Source organism: Chenopodium quinoa, unplaced genomic scaffold (assembly GCF_001683475.1).
Source record: "Chenopodium quinoa cultivar QQ74 unplaced genomic scaffold, ASM168347v1, whole genome shotgun sequence".
NCBI classification, from domain to species: Eukaryota; Viridiplantae; Streptophyta; class Magnoliopsida; order Caryophyllales; family Amaranthaceae; genus Chenopodium; species Chenopodium quinoa.
Window position 1 is genome coordinate 1,172,552 of NW_018744290.1, and position 17,035 is coordinate 1,189,586.

Sequence of the window (17,035 nt, forward strand, 5' to 3'; positions counted from 1 at the left end):
AATGTGAAATTTATTCGCTAAAAATAAGACAATTTATCAGAATTACCAAAAAATTCAAGAATTCGCTGGAAATAACAACGAATTAAATCAGATAATCATACGTCTTCTATTGTCGGTAATTATCCGTTCAATCCTTAACCTAATTTTTCAGAAATTGTAAGATATAAACGTAAATTCATCTCAGAATTCACAAATGGAAATTCGTATGATACGATCGGAAATGCAGCTAGAACGAAAATTATAAACAAAATTAAGATTCCAGAATTTCAAGAATTTGCAGCAAAATGATTATTTATTCAAATTAAAAGGTAGAAAACTCACTGAATACGAGCTAGCAACACAACGTAATCTCTGAAATCAGGAATCGTTCGCCATGAAAATAGATGATAATCATGAAGTTGCCAAAACAGAGAGAGAAATGGAGTTTTTGGAGAATTTGAGAGAGGAAGAAGAGAGAGAAAACGGTGTAAAAGAGGTGGATTGACACAAATTCCGGATTATTATAGAGAGAATAAGGAGAGAGAATGGTGGGAAATTAGATTTGTAAGAAATGATGAAAAAGGATGAGGGTATATATTTTCTGTTAGTTGTCTTGATAATTGTGTGTGGAAGAACTAATTGTGAAATCCCGCTTTTTTCTGCCCCAATGTTTTTCTAGTCGATCTCCCACCTTCTCTCTCCGATGAAAATACTCAAGCGATTTTCTATGTACAACCGGTCCTTGTCTAGTAAAATATTTTCTCATATAGCCTCTAATGACTTTTAATTAATATATAGAATGATATAAAGAGGCCTCATCTATATCAAATTAGACGAGATTTAATTTAAGATATATACTCTATATTGGGTAAAGGTAATACTTACCCTTGGTTTTTAAACTAGCTAACTGGCTTGCGTTAGCTTGAGTTTTATTAAGATTTGTTAAAATTAAGATAACATTTTATTTTATTGTGTTGCTACAACACATTTGTCATCTATTTGTAAGTAAACATGTTTTCGTGGCGTGAACGATCAAATATACGACTCTTGTATTGTCATGTGGATGTGAGTCATACCTATTGTGTGGGAAGTCAACGAGTATGAAATATGATAGAATTGAAAGCGTTATTGAATGTTATGCAATGAAATTATGGTTGTGCATTAAAGATCTTTTAACCTATTTCACAGATACAAGGTTCAGTATTTACAACAAAGAAAAGTGTTTAAAGAAAGAGATAATATAATGTCATGAATTAACAAATTTGATACATAATTATCTAAGTTGTGATTTTATTTGTCACATGTTTGATTTGGCACCAAGTGTTCTAAAATCTTTTCTTCACAAATTAAATTATTGGGAGTATAAGTGATAAAAGGCTTTCAAATCTCCATCTCTCAGTATACGTTAGTGTAACACCCTAGAAATTCGTTTCCTTAAAAGTACCTGTTTTCCCCTTTTTAAGATACGAAATAGGAAAATCTAAGATATTATTGCCACCGTGAAAACGGCTAAAGTAATTATCAAAGACACACAGCGGGAGATTAACTTTAAAACCATTCAAACCAAACGAAAGTAAAGTCAAACCAAAGTTAAATAAAGTCGAACAAAGTCAACCTACAACTTGGAACCATCGTAGGCCCTTAAAACCAAACAATACTGAAAACCTTTACGTTAGTCTCATGAGCATAATTAAATAAATAATATTCAAAGCAAATAAAACACATCATATTCCTATGGAAACTAAGCATGATTCGCTCTTCACTTATGCCCACCATGAAAATGCTTCATCACCTGAAAAATTTATCTCTACTTATCCCCACTACTCGCCATTAGAAATGGGTCGTCATAGGGCCAAGGTAAAGACAAGGCCAAACAAACATACAACACACAATCAGGAATGTTGAGTACATAAGCGTAATAAAATACATTAACATATTTTCATCCTATCATCACACAACTTACCTTGTTACACCTGTAAACAAGCATACAAGACATTCAACACTTAACTAGACAAACACCAATGTCCATTTAATTTGATTATGCATCGAACGAGTTTCCAACCTGCCCCACATAAATTGAGGTAAACTACACCGGGTGCTAACTGGGTAGGCAAATGCCACATGAAGTGATTGGACGTCCTGCGCATAAAATAAATAAAAAGGAAAATACAGCGTCGCATAATTCCCCCCATATGTTCATACTCGAGGTATATACGTTCCAAGAGTTTTGGTGCGTAATCTCTTTCACTTTACGTTATTTACATATTATTAGACTTGGTGATGACTCTCAACCATAACACAACCCAACATTATAATCATTCAAGCAATCAAATATACCAATTTAAATTCTTGAATAATTAGTGATCACATAACTTTTAATAGTTGAACCCTTTTTAATCTACTTCGGTGTCAATGACACCTTAAACGCATAATGCGCCGCAAATCCTATCTCTCGCTGTTAAAAACACCTTAAGTGGACATAGGCACCGCAATATAATTTATTTCTGTGTATTAAGACACTTGATAGCTCAATTCCCATGCTTAAAGCATCAATAAAAATTATATGAACCATAATAAAATTTCCTTTTTTTTTATTCCAAACCAAATTAAATCTTTAGGTTAACCAAATATGCCTTCAATCATGCTAATAATAAAAGTGTGGTTCATATCCAACATGCCAACATATCTAATTTCAATCACCAATTCATCATAAATAATTCATGTATCACAAATCATTCATCAACATCAATCATACAAAATTACAAAGAGGCATTAATACCTATTCAAATATAAATTACAACAAATTCCAACCAACACCTATCATGATACGACTTGGAATTAATATATCAAAGCCTAGCATGCTTCTACATATTCAAATAATTACCAAGTCCGCGAACGCACCTTGAATATGATCTCAAAATTGCCACGACTTAATAAAATCACTCACTTGGAAATCTCCTACAATCCAAAATTACAAAGAGGCATTAATACCAATTCAATATAAATTTCCAGCAATATAAATACTCTTTAAATCACTCATAGACCCTCTAAAATTAGTTGAATATTAATTTAAAACCCTTACTTTTATTCCCAATTAATGGGTAATTAAAAATCCTTTCAAGAAACTTAATTGTAGCTTATATACAAAAATTCCAGCTTTATTAAATCATCTGTAATTGCTGTAATTATGTTTTAAAACACCTATTTCAATCATTTATATCAATCATAAACAATTTCCATCAATATACATAAACTTAGAAACCTAGGGTTTGTAATTTGGGGCTTTTTTAATTCAAAACCAAATCTGAAAATTTATATACATCATACTTAAAAATCAAACATCATAAAAACCATCACAAAACTCAAAATCAATAATTAAATCAAGGCTAGATTTTGATTAAAAACAAAAGAGATTTTTTTTTGTTCGAATACCAACAACCACGACACCACAGCAGGGTTGCTCAGCGCGCCCGCTGGTAGTGCCGCTGTTGTCGTCGGCGTTCGCTGGTGGCTGCGGCAGTGGCCGGCTGCGTGTGGTGGTGGTCGGCGTGTGGTGTGAAGAAAATAAGGGGAAAGGGGAAAATAAGAGAAAATAAGAGGAAAGAGAGAGAGAGAGTTACCTTTGGGTATTCTCCACCTTGGGCAAGGTTCAACTTGTCCATGTGATGGGTATTTATACCCCCTCTCTAGACCCTCCTACTTAAATTTCCCTTTCTACCCTTAATGATCCCATCTCCTATTCAAACTAGTATCTTGACTTTCCTTAAATACCATTGACTTTAAAATTTCTTATTATAAAATAATATGCCCCAAATTTCCAAATCATGAAATAAAATATTTTCAAGATTGTTATATAATTAAAAATAAACTTTTAATTAAAATAATTCTTTTTTTAAATTAATGAAACACTATAAATAATTCATTTCGAATTATTTAAATACTTTAAGTAATACTTATTTAAATTAAAATACGTATAAAAATACAAAATATTACAAGTTAGGGTGTGCACTTTTCTTCTAAAATAAATGACTTTTAGGTCCAATAATTTATATAAGTACCAATAACTTTATTCCCTTAAATTTATTCGGCCTCTAACGATGAGGTCTAATAGTATTCAATCATATCCAAAAAGATCAAGTTAATTAGACAAGGTGAAGTGAACCCACCATATGTGCCATGCATTAAAATAATTTACATTATCAAAAGTCTTCCAACTAAATCCACCCTAAAATAGGAAATTTATGTACAATTATTATCCATACATCATTTACAATCAGTGAGAAATGGAAACAGTATCAATAAAGATTTTTGTATGATAATTTAATGTTTTTTTTAGTGTTTTTACAACTTTAATTTTCAGTACATCCCCTCCGAAGTCTTACTAATTGAATTTTATGCATTTCATTTTTGTTAATAATAAAAATCAATATGTAACTACCTATCCTACTCTGTGTGTGTATCGATCCCAGGATCGTGGAGCCGGGAGGAAAGCTAACCACTTTAGCTATCCCTCAATCTCAAATAATATATATTGTGCATCAACAATAAATAATTAAATAAAAATCAATATATGTGCTAATTAATGTAAGTAATATCATAGCATTAAAAAATGTAATTAAATTTGACTAAAGTATTGGCCCACTTGACAAGGTTCTTACCTCAAATCAAAGAGGATCGACTAGGGTTCAAGTTTATTTATTCCTATTAGGCTCTAACTTCCACACATATATATGTTTGTATTGGGTTAAAAGAGTTGGTGTGTGCATGTTTTACTCAACCAGACCATAACTATTTGTTGTCCCTAAGCTAACCATCTTGTGGGTGGTCTCTCTTTGTCATATGGTTGTGTTTGGGCTAAAGACTATCCCTTTCAATTCACCTTCTCTTCATTTTAGTGGTTGGAAACATGTTTGGAAATTCAATCATAATCTATTTTTGTATGTAGAAAATATATCAACATTAGTTTTCAATGAAACATTCAAAAATAGTAAATTTGTTTCATTCCAAATAGAGTTTAAACTTATAAATTTGGCAAATGATTCATGAAAATACAAACACTTAAAAGCATTTTTTATTATCGTATAATTTTACTATCGAGTTGAGTGCACGTGCTACACTCCTTATGGTAACTTTCACTTACATCAATTGGATACCATGAGACAAGTTAATAACGTACTAGTAATACAAAAGAATACAAATAAGATTTCACGAAATCCTATTCAATAAATGGCTACACGTACAATTTTTCAAATATATATCAACTAGATAAGCCAATATAATTCCAAAATTGCAATTGTCATTCCAAAAACAATTAGCAACGTGTCACTTATAAAACTAACACAACTTTAACTGATTTTAACCAACTTTTAATGTATATGAAAACAACTAATATAACTTTTCCCTTGATGAAAAGCATTATAAGCTACAGGTATATAGCAACAGTGAATGTTTGAGATACTTCTATAGAGTAAAACCCTTAAATGAGAAACAAATTAAATATTATGACAATGGTTTGGCTATTAAAAGGTAAAGACTGCTATAATAATAAACAAAACTAAAAAATTAAATTAAATTACAATTCTAAGTGCGTGCGGGATGATGACAGACAACAACAATGACATACGAAAGATACTATGATCTCATTATTTTGAAATAGCAAGTTAGTTATGATAAATTTAGACACAACCCTCCACCTAGTTTCCCAGACCCATCTCAAAATCAAACCTAGCGACTCATCAGCTAAACACAACAACTCAATCTGAATTACTCAATTACCACGGTAATAACTTCAAAACCAAACCGAACGCCTCATCAGCCAAACACAACCTTATCTGGGCAAATCAATTACCACCTGTAGTAATAAATCGACAATGGCGATGCCTAATCCCGGGGTTAAAAAAGGCTGCTAAACCAAAAAAAAAAAGTTGCAAATTGCATGATGGATGATGATTGACAAGGACGATGATGAGTTTGTTTGAGTACATAAAATACAAAGATCATACAGCCACCCCACTCTCTCTCACCCTTTCTCTCTCCTCATTTCCTTCCTTTTTCTCTTCCTTTTCTCTTCTCTCTTTCTTTGTCTCCTTTCCTCTCTTTCCTTCCCCCTTCTCTTCTCTTCACACATATAATCCACGCCTATCACCCACCTCCCAACTTTCCCCCAATCCCCAGTTTTCCCTTTTTCTATCTTCCATAATATCCACTCTAAACTCTCATACATCCCCTTTTTTTTGCTTCTTAATTTATTTATACAAACAAACACTCTTTTTTCTCTCTCCTCTTTCTCTCTTTTCTGGGTATTAAGATGCCTGCTTGGTGGGGTAGAAAGTCTAACAAGAGCAAAGAAGAAACTCATCAAAATAATAGCAACAGCAACATCTTGTTTTTTGAGCTTAATTCCAAAAAATCCCCAAATAATTCTGATAATTCTAATTCCAATTCCAATTCCAATGGTAATAGCAAGAACAAGAGGTCACCCAGAAGTATTGAAGAGTTTGGTAGAGGGATTTTGTCCCCTAAATTAAGGGGAAATAATTGCAGAGAGTTTGGGAGTTCTGGAAATGGTGCTGCTTCATCTGGGATTTCTTGGTTTGATTCAGATTGTGAGAGAAAAGTTGTGGGTCATCCTCTTCCTAGGCCTACAAATTCTGGGGTTGTTGCTGTTGATCATGGTAGTCATGGTGGTGTTGGGTTATTAGCTTCGGGTTCCGCCTCGATTTCGAGTGTTAGTTCTTCTGAATCTAATTCTGATGATCATCCAATTCTTCTTGATGGTTTCAGGTTTGTAAAAAGAAATAAACCCCTCAATTTTTATGTAATTTTTTTTAGGGTTCTTAAATTTTGTTTTTGTTTGATCTGTGTGAATTTTGCACTCTACTTTGTTTACTTTCTTAACTGATTTTTCCTGCTGCTCCATTTTTTGGGGACGGTTTTGAATGTATGACGATTCGTGTTAGCCGACCCGGAATTGTTTTGGGGTTAAGGCTTTGCTGTTGTTGTTGTGGTTGTTGATCTGTGAGAATGTTGAGGATTGGTAATTTGATCGAGATTTATGGGTAAAGTTTGTACTTTTATTTGTTATTACTTGTGGTTTATTAATTTCTGAGTGTGATCCTTGAGGTGTGTGAGCTGTCTTTTTTTGTAACCTTTCTCACTTTTTAGGTCATGCTTTAGAGGAGTGAGAGACTTAATTACTTAATTAGGTTTGCTGTAATTGGTTGAAATATGAAAGAAGGGAAATTGGTTTTTTCATTTATGTAGAAATTTAATTATAATTCAGTTAAAAGGATAACAATAACTTTATTAATTTTTAGTAATTCTAGTATAATTTCTTGCATGTGGCAAGTTCTGGAGTGTTAGATTGAGGCAATTTTGCACCTGCTGTTGTAGACAGAATTTTTAATTTATAGTCGCTAATCCGAAGCCAAAATGCTTCTTGTTAGTGGTTCACTCCTTTAATGATGATCGTGAGAATGTATTCGAGGCAACAATCCATCCGATGGGCTGATATGAAATATGCCCCTTTACCCTTGTCTCCCCACCAAAACACCAACTGTTCCTATATTTAAAATGGTGCTGGCAAATTCGTGTTTCTGTTTTATGGTTTTAGCTACTTTCTTCTGAAATTCCTTGCACAGTTGGATATTATTCCATATTTGAGATGGTTTAATTATGTTTCATAGGTTTTATTATTTCGTGCCTTAATGGCCTGCTTGACAGGTGATAATAAATGGTGGTATTATTAGTGAATTTAAGTGTAACTTTGCAAGGAAGGGTAATCCTATCGTTGATAGCATTACAATTTCATCCCTGAACTTGTGTATTTATTCATTTATTTCCATTACCATCCGATACAACCCCTCTGGTTGTAATGGATGGTAATGAAGATACACGAAGAGATACTTTGAACTAGCATTAGGGTGTTGCATAGGATGTTCCTTGCAAATTCACTCCCAATTACACATTTATTACAACCTGCCAAATGAGCCGTTTGTAATTTATTTATTGGATCACAATGCTAGAACGCATTTCGGCTTTTGACAATGTAATACAATGTTGTATAAACCAGTGGAAGGGCAAAGAGTCCTGGTCCTGCTTCAAGAGGAGCTACTACTGCTACATCACCTATTCATCCGCGGTTGGCCAGTGTGAAATCAGAATCTCCTACAGGAAGACAAGAAGAAGGGAGTCGAGGCCATCCCTTGCCCTTGCCACCTAGCTCTCCTACTAGTCCATCTTCCTTGCCCAATGGAAGAGCTGGTTTATTTACAGAAAGCAGTCAAGGCACATATAATTCTCTATCAAAGTGGAAGAAAGGAAAGCTTCTTGGGAGGGGAACCTTCGGGCATGTTTACCTTGGATTTAACAGGTAAATACAAATCATTCATATGCAAAGACTATTTTGGACTGGATTTCCTATACATCAATTTGAATTAATTTTATTGGGAATATGGTAGGAGGATTGCACTGTATAAACTAGAACAAGCATTCTTTTTATTTTTTTATCTTTATTTCATTTTTGGCAAGGTTTTTCTTTGCATAGCCAGTCTAATGAGGTTTTGGTAGGTTTTGCTTGGAGTTATGCTGTAAATTACCGATTAGATGATTGAAATATTGTGTTTTCTTTTTTCCAACTTTTTATGTAAGCTCTGATGCATGTCATTCTCCGATCAGGTTGTTTGTTCTGAGTAGCAAAGGACCTAGCCTTTCTTAGTAGCTCTCTATGTTATTAAAATGGACTCAGTGTAACTGTGTAACCAGGGATGACAGCTCAGCAGCCCATCACCTTCCTAGGTTAGTGTTGTTTGAAGTGGATCACTGCTGTGTGGATTATTGCCCCACCTACTATTTCTGCATGTCTGGAAATCTTTTTCCTTTTCTGTCAGATATTTGTTTCCTATTAGAAGGGGGGGGGGGGGGGAATTACTACCTTTTTTCTTCATCGTGCAATGTTAAGTGTAACAGTTGAGCTACAAAAGTGGTTAATTAGTTCTGGTAAAGGATTTGTTACAGAAGACCCCTGGTCATTTTGAAGGACTTTGGTAACAATTGTCTATTGTAGTGAGAAGCTTCCAGATGACTTAGTCAGGTAGACAAGAGAAAGCATAGTTGTTGTGCTATTTTGTAGCCTCAAGGATGTTGGGAAGATGGGAGTTGATCCAATTGTACTGTGATGTTGACAAACTCATCAGCTGGAAACTGTGAAAAAATTGTTGGAATAAAGCTTGACAAGGCCTTTGTACCATCTTGTATCACTCCACCATGCTGTCAAAGATTCTGTGGTCTTGTTGTTTTCTTGAATTCTTGTTATTTATTTAATCACACATTTTCCTATTTATAAGAAGCTAATTTAAATTTTCACGATAACATAAGGTATTTTTTCACGACAAGGTTGACAACATAAGTTTGGTTAACCGATGTTGAATCACATGCTGTTTCTAATTCTAGTTGAAGCTTGTTTGCCCTTATTCTTTGCACCCGCATATTGATTAGATTTTTTAAATTTTTGAATAATTACCGTTCTTGATCTATTTACTGATATGGAATACTAGTTGCTTTCTGGTATTTGAAATCCTAATGGTTAGTTGGTTACTGCTGTAATTTCCCATTGCCAGTTTGCCTCTTTAATCCTATGTCTTCTTTTCATTTTCCCGATTGGTGCAACCTCACTAGTGAGATATGGTAATTTTTTTTTTTTTGGGATTTTGTCATATCTTCTTTCATTTACTCTATGCAGCAAAAACTTGATTATTCAAAAAAATGACCTAGTCACAACTATTCTTGATTTATTTTCTGACTCGGATACAACAATGATATAAACTAGTACTTGCTGCTTTCTGATCTCTGAATTCCAAATGGTTTTAGCTGCTGTTTTCCATTGCCACTGTTATCTTATATCTTGATATCTTCCTATCACTGTCTCGTTTGGTGTAACCTCACTCTATAGGGCTGCCGTGAGATGTGATGAATTTTTTGTAGTGGTTTGTTGTGTTTGATTTCATTGGCTCTTTGCTTAGAAAATAGAAACAAACTTTGGATCTTCAAGGTTTATTTTATTTGACATTCTGCTATTAGGCCAAGATTGTGCACCAGATTCTAGATGTCTCTGAAGCATCCTTATGCGTCATCTCAAAGGCAATATTCGTTTTCTATAAGAATGATTGTTATGCTTCCAACTTTCCTTGTGGAACTTCCTCTCTTCTACTCAAAGTGCTCTTTTGAAAGTTTTACCATGCGAAGAGGTTTGCATTAGAATCTACCTTCTTGGACCAATGCACCAAGCTCTCTTCCCTATGCTGAATACTGTCCAAATTTATAATCAGGTGATGCACTTTAGGACATAGAGGTGGTTTAAGTGCCAAGAGTACCTTTGGAACTTTCCTCCACACTGCCACCCTTTTGTGAGTAGTGAGCAGTGGCTTGATTGTTATATTTTGTAGTCATGATTTTTTCATGTTTTGCTCTTAGTTAAGATTTTTGTGGTTTTGTTTCTAATTTGACATGTTTATTGGTAAATCACTGATGCCCATTTAGTGCTGGCCTTTTGAATCTTTCTTGATTGCGTATGAGTTGACTAGTTTGCTTTGGTCTCTTATCATTTTTTTTTTCTCTGATTATAAATCTTGCCCAACCTTGCCAGTGAGGGTGGACACATGTGTGCAATAAAGGAAGTGAGAATTGTTTCAGATGATCAGAACTCAAAAGAATCTCTGAAGCAGCTTAAGCAGGTCTTCTTTGATAATCTCTCCTCCAGCTAACACTCATAGCCTTCACTCTTCTATTGTTATTATTTTTTGTCTACTTTGCTTATGAACTTGAGAATCTGATATGAGGCAAGTGTTGGCTCATCTTTTCTTCCGTTTATACAGGAAATTGACTTGCTCAGCCAGTTGTCACATCCAAACATTGTTAGATACTACGGAAGTGATCTGGTATGGCCCAACTTATGTTGCTTTACATGGTTAACATCTTCTGATTTTGTTAATGTATCATTATTTTCTTCTTCTTTCTTTTTCATTTTTTATATTAATTTTGATAGTCTACCCATCTTTATATCTGAGAGCTACTTCCTTGTGTTTTGGTGGTGTGCACAACAGTGAAAACTGAGATTCTCAGAATTTCATAATCTTTACAGAATTGTAACACATATTTAGTTTATAGTCAGCAGCAGCCAACTCTAATTTTGGTGGTCTTTCCAGGCTGGAGACACACTATCAGTTTATTTGGAATATGTCTCTGGTGGATCTATTCATAAATTACTTCAAGAGTATGGCCCATTCAAGGAACCTGTTATTCAGAACTATACCAGACAAATTCTCTCTGGGCTTGCGTACTTGCATAGTAGAACCACAGTGCATAGGTACTCATATTTGTGAAATTCCTTTTTTTTTTTTTTGGGAAATTTATATGTTATAAATAATTAATTATTTTAATTATAAAAAATAATTAAAATATTTTTTAAATGACTAATAGGGATATCAAAGGGGCAAACATATTGGTTGATCCTACTGGCGAAATCAAACTTGCAGATTTTGGCATGGCAAAACATGTAAGTGTTATCCTTTAATGCTTCTAACAAATGTAAGCACTGGCATTATACTTGATTTGGTACTAATAACAAAATTAGTTGCTAATCTTCTCCTTAATCTTACTGGCTAGCCAAGTAAATAATTACAAGAAATGTTTCCATTGCAAAAACATTAGGAATATCTTATGATTCTCAAATATCCTAATCAAATCTAGAATCTTCCTTTCTATAATATTTCCTTTCTCGTGCCTGTAAGTTTCTTGTGTTTTGGCTTATCTACTTCTCACTATCTGATAAATCGTCTAATGCAGATAACTTCCTGTAATTCAGTGCTTTCTTTTAAAGGCAGTCCTTACTGGATGGCCCCTGAGGTGCTTTCTCTCTCTCTGCATATTCTTGATAGCTGTTACTTGACATATATATCGCCACTTATTTTCTTATGTACTCACAGGTAGTGATGAATAAGAGTGGGTATAACCTTGCCGTTGATATATGGAGTTTGGGATGTACAATTCTTGAAATGGCAATGGCAAAGCCACCTTGGAGCCAGTATGAAGGGGTATGGAAATATATCTATTAATTGAGAATCTTCCTCGTCATAATCAAAGTTGGGATATGCAGATGCCAAATCTTTAATTATGTTGGCTTTGCAGGTAGCAGCAATATTCAAGATTGGAAACAGCAAAGATATACCAGAAATTCCTGATTTCCTATCTAGTGAAGCTAAAAATTTCTTGCATCTTTGCCTTAAACGTGATCCCGCTGATCGCCCCCTAGCTTCAAGTTTGCTAGATCATCCTTTTGTTAGAGAACAATCTGTTGGGAAGAACCTCAATTTTAATGCACCAAATGAAGCAACAACATTCTCATTTGATGGAAGGCGCAAGCCAGTAAGACATCCTTGATTTTTTGTCTCTGTTTCATTGTTTACTCTCTTTATTAATAACCTATGTGTCAAGAATGGTGCTATGAGATTGAAGTAATCTTTTAAGTAGTCATATTGTTTGGCTAGGCCAGGAAGCTTAACTTTTCAGTGATTCGGGAAAGGGATAGTTAATACATAAAAATTACATAGGAATCTGAAGTTCCTATATCTCCTTTATTTTTGCTTATATGAAGGCATGCAGCTAAAGAACTTATAAATGATGGTCTCCGTATCGCAAAGAAAATATTTCTTACCTGCTTTAGATATCGAGTTGAAAATATGAAATGATATGAAGTAGGAAGTGAGCTTAGTGGCAATTAAGGTTTGTTAAGCTGGGAACTTGTTTATTATGACAGGATTTGGAAGTCATTATATGGGTTAATGTTGCCTTATTTATGGGTTGGTTCAAAATGGGATTGTTTCCTTTTTACTCACAGGATGAATGTAAATTTCATTATTGACAAAGTTCACTGTCTATGACCTAGCTCGATTCTAATATAACCTACTTTAGTGGTCTACATATTCGTAAGAAGCGTAAACTCAAATAGAACCTCCTTATTAAAACAACTTATCTATGATAAAAATAACTTAATTGCAATATTGCATGAATTCACACGGTTTGTTCTCTTTATAATGATGCCTTTAGGATTTACTGTGCTATCTAGGAGACATGTGGTTACTATTGCCTATCAGGAAAGAAAATTGTTGACCTTAGTGGAAGGGTTCTTGTCAGAGCATTTATCTGTTTCTATCATATTATGGATTAGTTGCTTGAGCATGGACAAACTATTTTTTTTATTCTACTTGTGAAAGTTTTAGAGGTATCTTATACATAAGAGTTCATGAAGTGCAGCGGGCTTAAAAGTATAGGAGTAGGATAGTTTTTGAAATTATGGTGATTTGTTAAACAATCTATATTGGAGCTTTATGTAGTGGGATTACCCTCTGAAAATGTATTTATTCAGGTGCATAAAAATTATTTGATTACCCTCTAAATGGAAAACACTGAGATCTCTGTGAACCTCTTCTAATTTTGGTTATTTGTAAAGGAATGGCCGTCAGGGACCTCATTTTATTTGCCTTTTTGTTTGATTCACTCAAAGTGATTTACCTTTGGGTTTAGTTGTAACACATTGCATAGGTTCTACAAAAGAGACGTGACTTTTGTTTCTATGTTTGAGCAAATAACACATGGGCTATGTTTTGCACTTCATGCAGCAACCCTTGGAAATACACCCACGCAGAAAGAGTATTAGTTCCTATGACCCCGATAATATGAGAAAACCAGGGCTTACGATTTGGGAGGCCAGGTAAAGTTTTTTGCCTTTGCAACTGATTTAAGGACGGGGAAGAAATTTTTTAGTGTGTAACCTTTTTTTTTTTGAGAAATTTTGGTTTTTAACCTGATTGTTACTTTTTTTATTCCTTGACAATCTTGGTTCTAGGGATAATCCAAGATCAATCACATCGCTGCCTGTTTCACCCTCATCAAGTCCTTTACATAGACTGGCGCCTACCTCCAAGAGTTGTTTACTTTCACCGCCTCACCCATCTTATGCTTGGCCTGGGCAAAGCAGCTACAATTTAAACGACCACTCAGTATCTCCAACAAGAAGACGTGCAGGCTATACACTTGATCCATGGATCGAGAGTACATTGTTTAAGACCCAAACACCTGGTGGGTCCCCTAATATGTGGCTTATTTGATTATCAAGGCTTAAGAGTATATAATTTTCCTCCAAAAATTCACCCATGTTGTATGTACATATATGATGGAGTTGCTCACAAAAAAGTCACTGAAGTTTGCTGCATTTTCTTCACCAAATTACCTCACCGAGTCAGCGTTGAAAGTTGAAGACTATCACAAACATTTTGTTATTAACTTGTAAAGTTGGGCAACGAGATCCTGTTTGATGACTTAAAGCAGCGAAAATGGCAGTGTAATCTATAGCTGCTGGACCATGCATTAAATTGAGCCCGGATAGGCGGGATTTTCATCATGCTGTAAAAATCTTCAGTGTTGTATATAGAAATTGTGCTCTTTGCAAAAGATGCTTTTATTTTACTAGTTGAGAAAGCCAGAACTAGGACAACGGCTAAAGTAAGGAATCACCATCCGATAGTTTGGATGGGAGGGATTTATGGCTGTGACAAGTATAGAATGTTTAGAGGTCATTAAATTTAATAATTTCTTGTTATCTCATTCTATGTAACTTTTTCTTAAAGTAAAAAAGTTATACCAAATATGATATCTTGTGTGCAAAATTAGACTCGTTGACAATAATTCCGTTACTAAACACGCTTAGTGACAGAAATTTGGTAATTAAAAGATAATGTATAAACCATTAGTTCTATTATTAAATTAGGTTATGCCTTTTCATTTCCAACGTGACAACTTTATAATCAAATATTTATTGTCTATTCTATTGCTGACATCATTACTTTATTCCTTTTTTTTTTGGCAACGATGCTTTTTACTATAGTAAGATTAATTTGAATTTGGTTGGGCAAAATAAAATGATTTTAATCGCTTCAACTACCAAGATAAACTTTCTCCTTCATTTTATCTCATCCCATCCCTCCCCTACCTTCGTTTATTTTTCGTCTCCGCTCCCTACCAAGAATTTTATATGTATTGAATATTATGCCGTTAATGACATACATCATTTTCATTTATTTTTTGATTGTTTAATAAAAATAAATGACGTGGCACTATGAGATAAATAATTTTATTTCTCACATAGAAAAACCTGGGCATGCTCTTTGATTTTGGGGATCTGTTATTGATGTAATTACACTCTTTATTTTAAGTTGGCACTTGACGGGACAAGCCAATCGATGCTGGATCTGGAAAAAATTGGATGTGTGATTGTATTTGAATGTTTAAAAGTCTAATAGGGTCCGTTCAAAAAAAAAAAAAAGTCTAATAGGGTATCTTTTTTTGAGAGAAAGAATGAGTGGTTTGTTTATTAAATTATAGGTCAAGATCCGTCAAAGATTTTAGGCTTTGGATGAAAAGAGTATATATAAATACACTTCGGGTTGAGATTAGACAATCAGTTTCCCATTTAGCAATTAAATGAGCGAACTTATGCGGTATAAAAAATTTAAAGGCGGTTTGAATCCAATATTTTTAGGCCAATTTCAAATTTGCTACCACTAAAAGTCATGCACCTCAATTTTGCTACCTTTTAAATTTTTTTTTTTTTTTTATTATACTACCACCTAAATCATTGTTGTCAAAATTCAGTACCATTTGACTGAAGCTGTTAAGTTGTCGTTTGGTGGGCCCCACGTCAGTTAACTAACACCCCTTCAGTTCTTCTCTCTCCTACCTTAACTCTTCATTGTCTTCATTGAATACTCACAACCATCTCCATTAAAGGCTGAGTTAATTAAAAAAAAAATTAGGAACAATTATCTCTCCTTTGTCACCATCTCCATCTCTCATCTCTACTTTTCTGCAAATTGGAGGTGAAAATTGAGTGCGTGGAAGGCAGTAACTGGAACAACGAAGCAGAGGAAGACAAAGCCCTGCGAGAAAGCGTCATCTCCATTGTTGTAAGTTGAAGATTCACCTGACAACGACGCATTGGAAGGTACGTAACCCTATCTATTTATAGTGGTCCAACAATGGTGCTAATTTTGCAATAATTCTTTGTAGTTGGGGTATTTTAGGAAGAATATGCAGTAAACCCTAGATTAGTGAGCTTTGATTATTTTAAGCAATGTGGTTTGACTAATTAAAAATTGATGCTTTCACAGTCATGTGGTAGGGTATGGGGTATACTGAGACGCCTTTTTTGTTAATAAATTGCATTGATTTAGTTACAGTTTATAATAAAATAGGGCTTGATGTATTTGTTTATTGCTCTTTAATTGTAGATAAAAACAAATGGCTGTTGTTGATAATGAGGTTGACATTAAGCTAAGAATATTTGGGGGTTTTGTGATTAAGAACTGTAAGGGAGGAGGGCAGTACCAAGTGTATGAAGGTGGGTTCACTTGTTGGAAAAGGAATGTGTCTCTCAATTACTTTTCAGTAGGATACTTAAGGTATTTATGTATTGAAGGGATTAGGGACATGGGGTAGGATGTACCTAACCTATATGTTGTGTGGTTCAAAGAGAAGGGTAAGTCTTGGATGACTGGTAAAAGAAAGATAGAAACTGATGAGGATGTAGCAGGTTTATTAGAAGCCAAGCACAAGGATGGGTATTTAGAGTTGTATTGTACAGTTTCTGATGACCCCACCCCTAGTCAGAACCCTCAAAGCATTGAAGCTGAAGCTAACAACCCCACCACAATCCCAGAAAATTCCAAAGTCATTGAAAGTGCCCATGTGTCTGCCCAAAGTGTTACTGGATCCAACCCAACCCAACCACATCAATCTGAAACACAACAATGTTGTACCCCACCTCAAACCCAAGTGTTTGTCCAAACTATTCCTGGATCCAACCCAACCCAAACACAGCCATCCCAAACACAGAAAAGCCCTATCCTGCTTGAAAAACAAAATAAAACACACAAACCTATTGAACCTGTGCTGAGAAGGAGCCCTAGACTTGTTACAGTTCCTGAAACAGAACCTGTTGAGAACA

The 17,035-nt window shown here is 34.5% G+C and overlaps 1 protein-coding gene across 1 annotated transcript; it reads left to right on the forward strand.

The window, feature by feature from the left end:
- Positions 1-5,820: 5,820 nt before the first annotated feature.
- Positions 5,821-14,683, forward strand: LOC110695137 (mitogen-activated protein kinase kinase kinase 3-like). The gene is made up of 11 exons (XM_021872359.1): positions 5,821-6,762; positions 8,051-8,350; positions 10,622-10,709; positions 10,851-10,913; positions 11,181-11,341; positions 11,455-11,530; positions 11,821-11,880; positions 11,961-12,068; positions 12,163-12,399; positions 13,653-13,744; positions 13,880-14,683. Exons 1-11 carry the CDS (start codon positions 6,287-6,289, stop codon positions 14,139-14,141), a joined length of 1,923 nt encoding a protein of 640 aa, XP_021728051.1. The 5' UTR covers positions 5,821-6,286; the 3' UTR covers positions 14,142-14,683.
- The last annotated feature ends 2,352 nt before the right edge of the window (positions 14,684-17,035 follow it).

Coding starts and splice junctions, on each gene's coding strand:
- LOC110695137 (XM_021872359.1), top strand. CDS start 6,287: ATGCCTGCTTGGTGGGGTAGAAAGTCTAACAAGAGCAAAGAAGAAACT. Junction 10,710..10,850: donor CTCTGAAGCAGCTTAAGCAG/GTCTTCTTTGAT, acceptor CCGTTTATACAG/GAAATTGACTTGCTCAGCCA. Junction 11,881..11,960: donor CTTACTGGATGGCCCCTGAG/GTGCTTTCTCTC, acceptor ATGTACTCACAG/GTAGTGATGAATAAGAGTGG.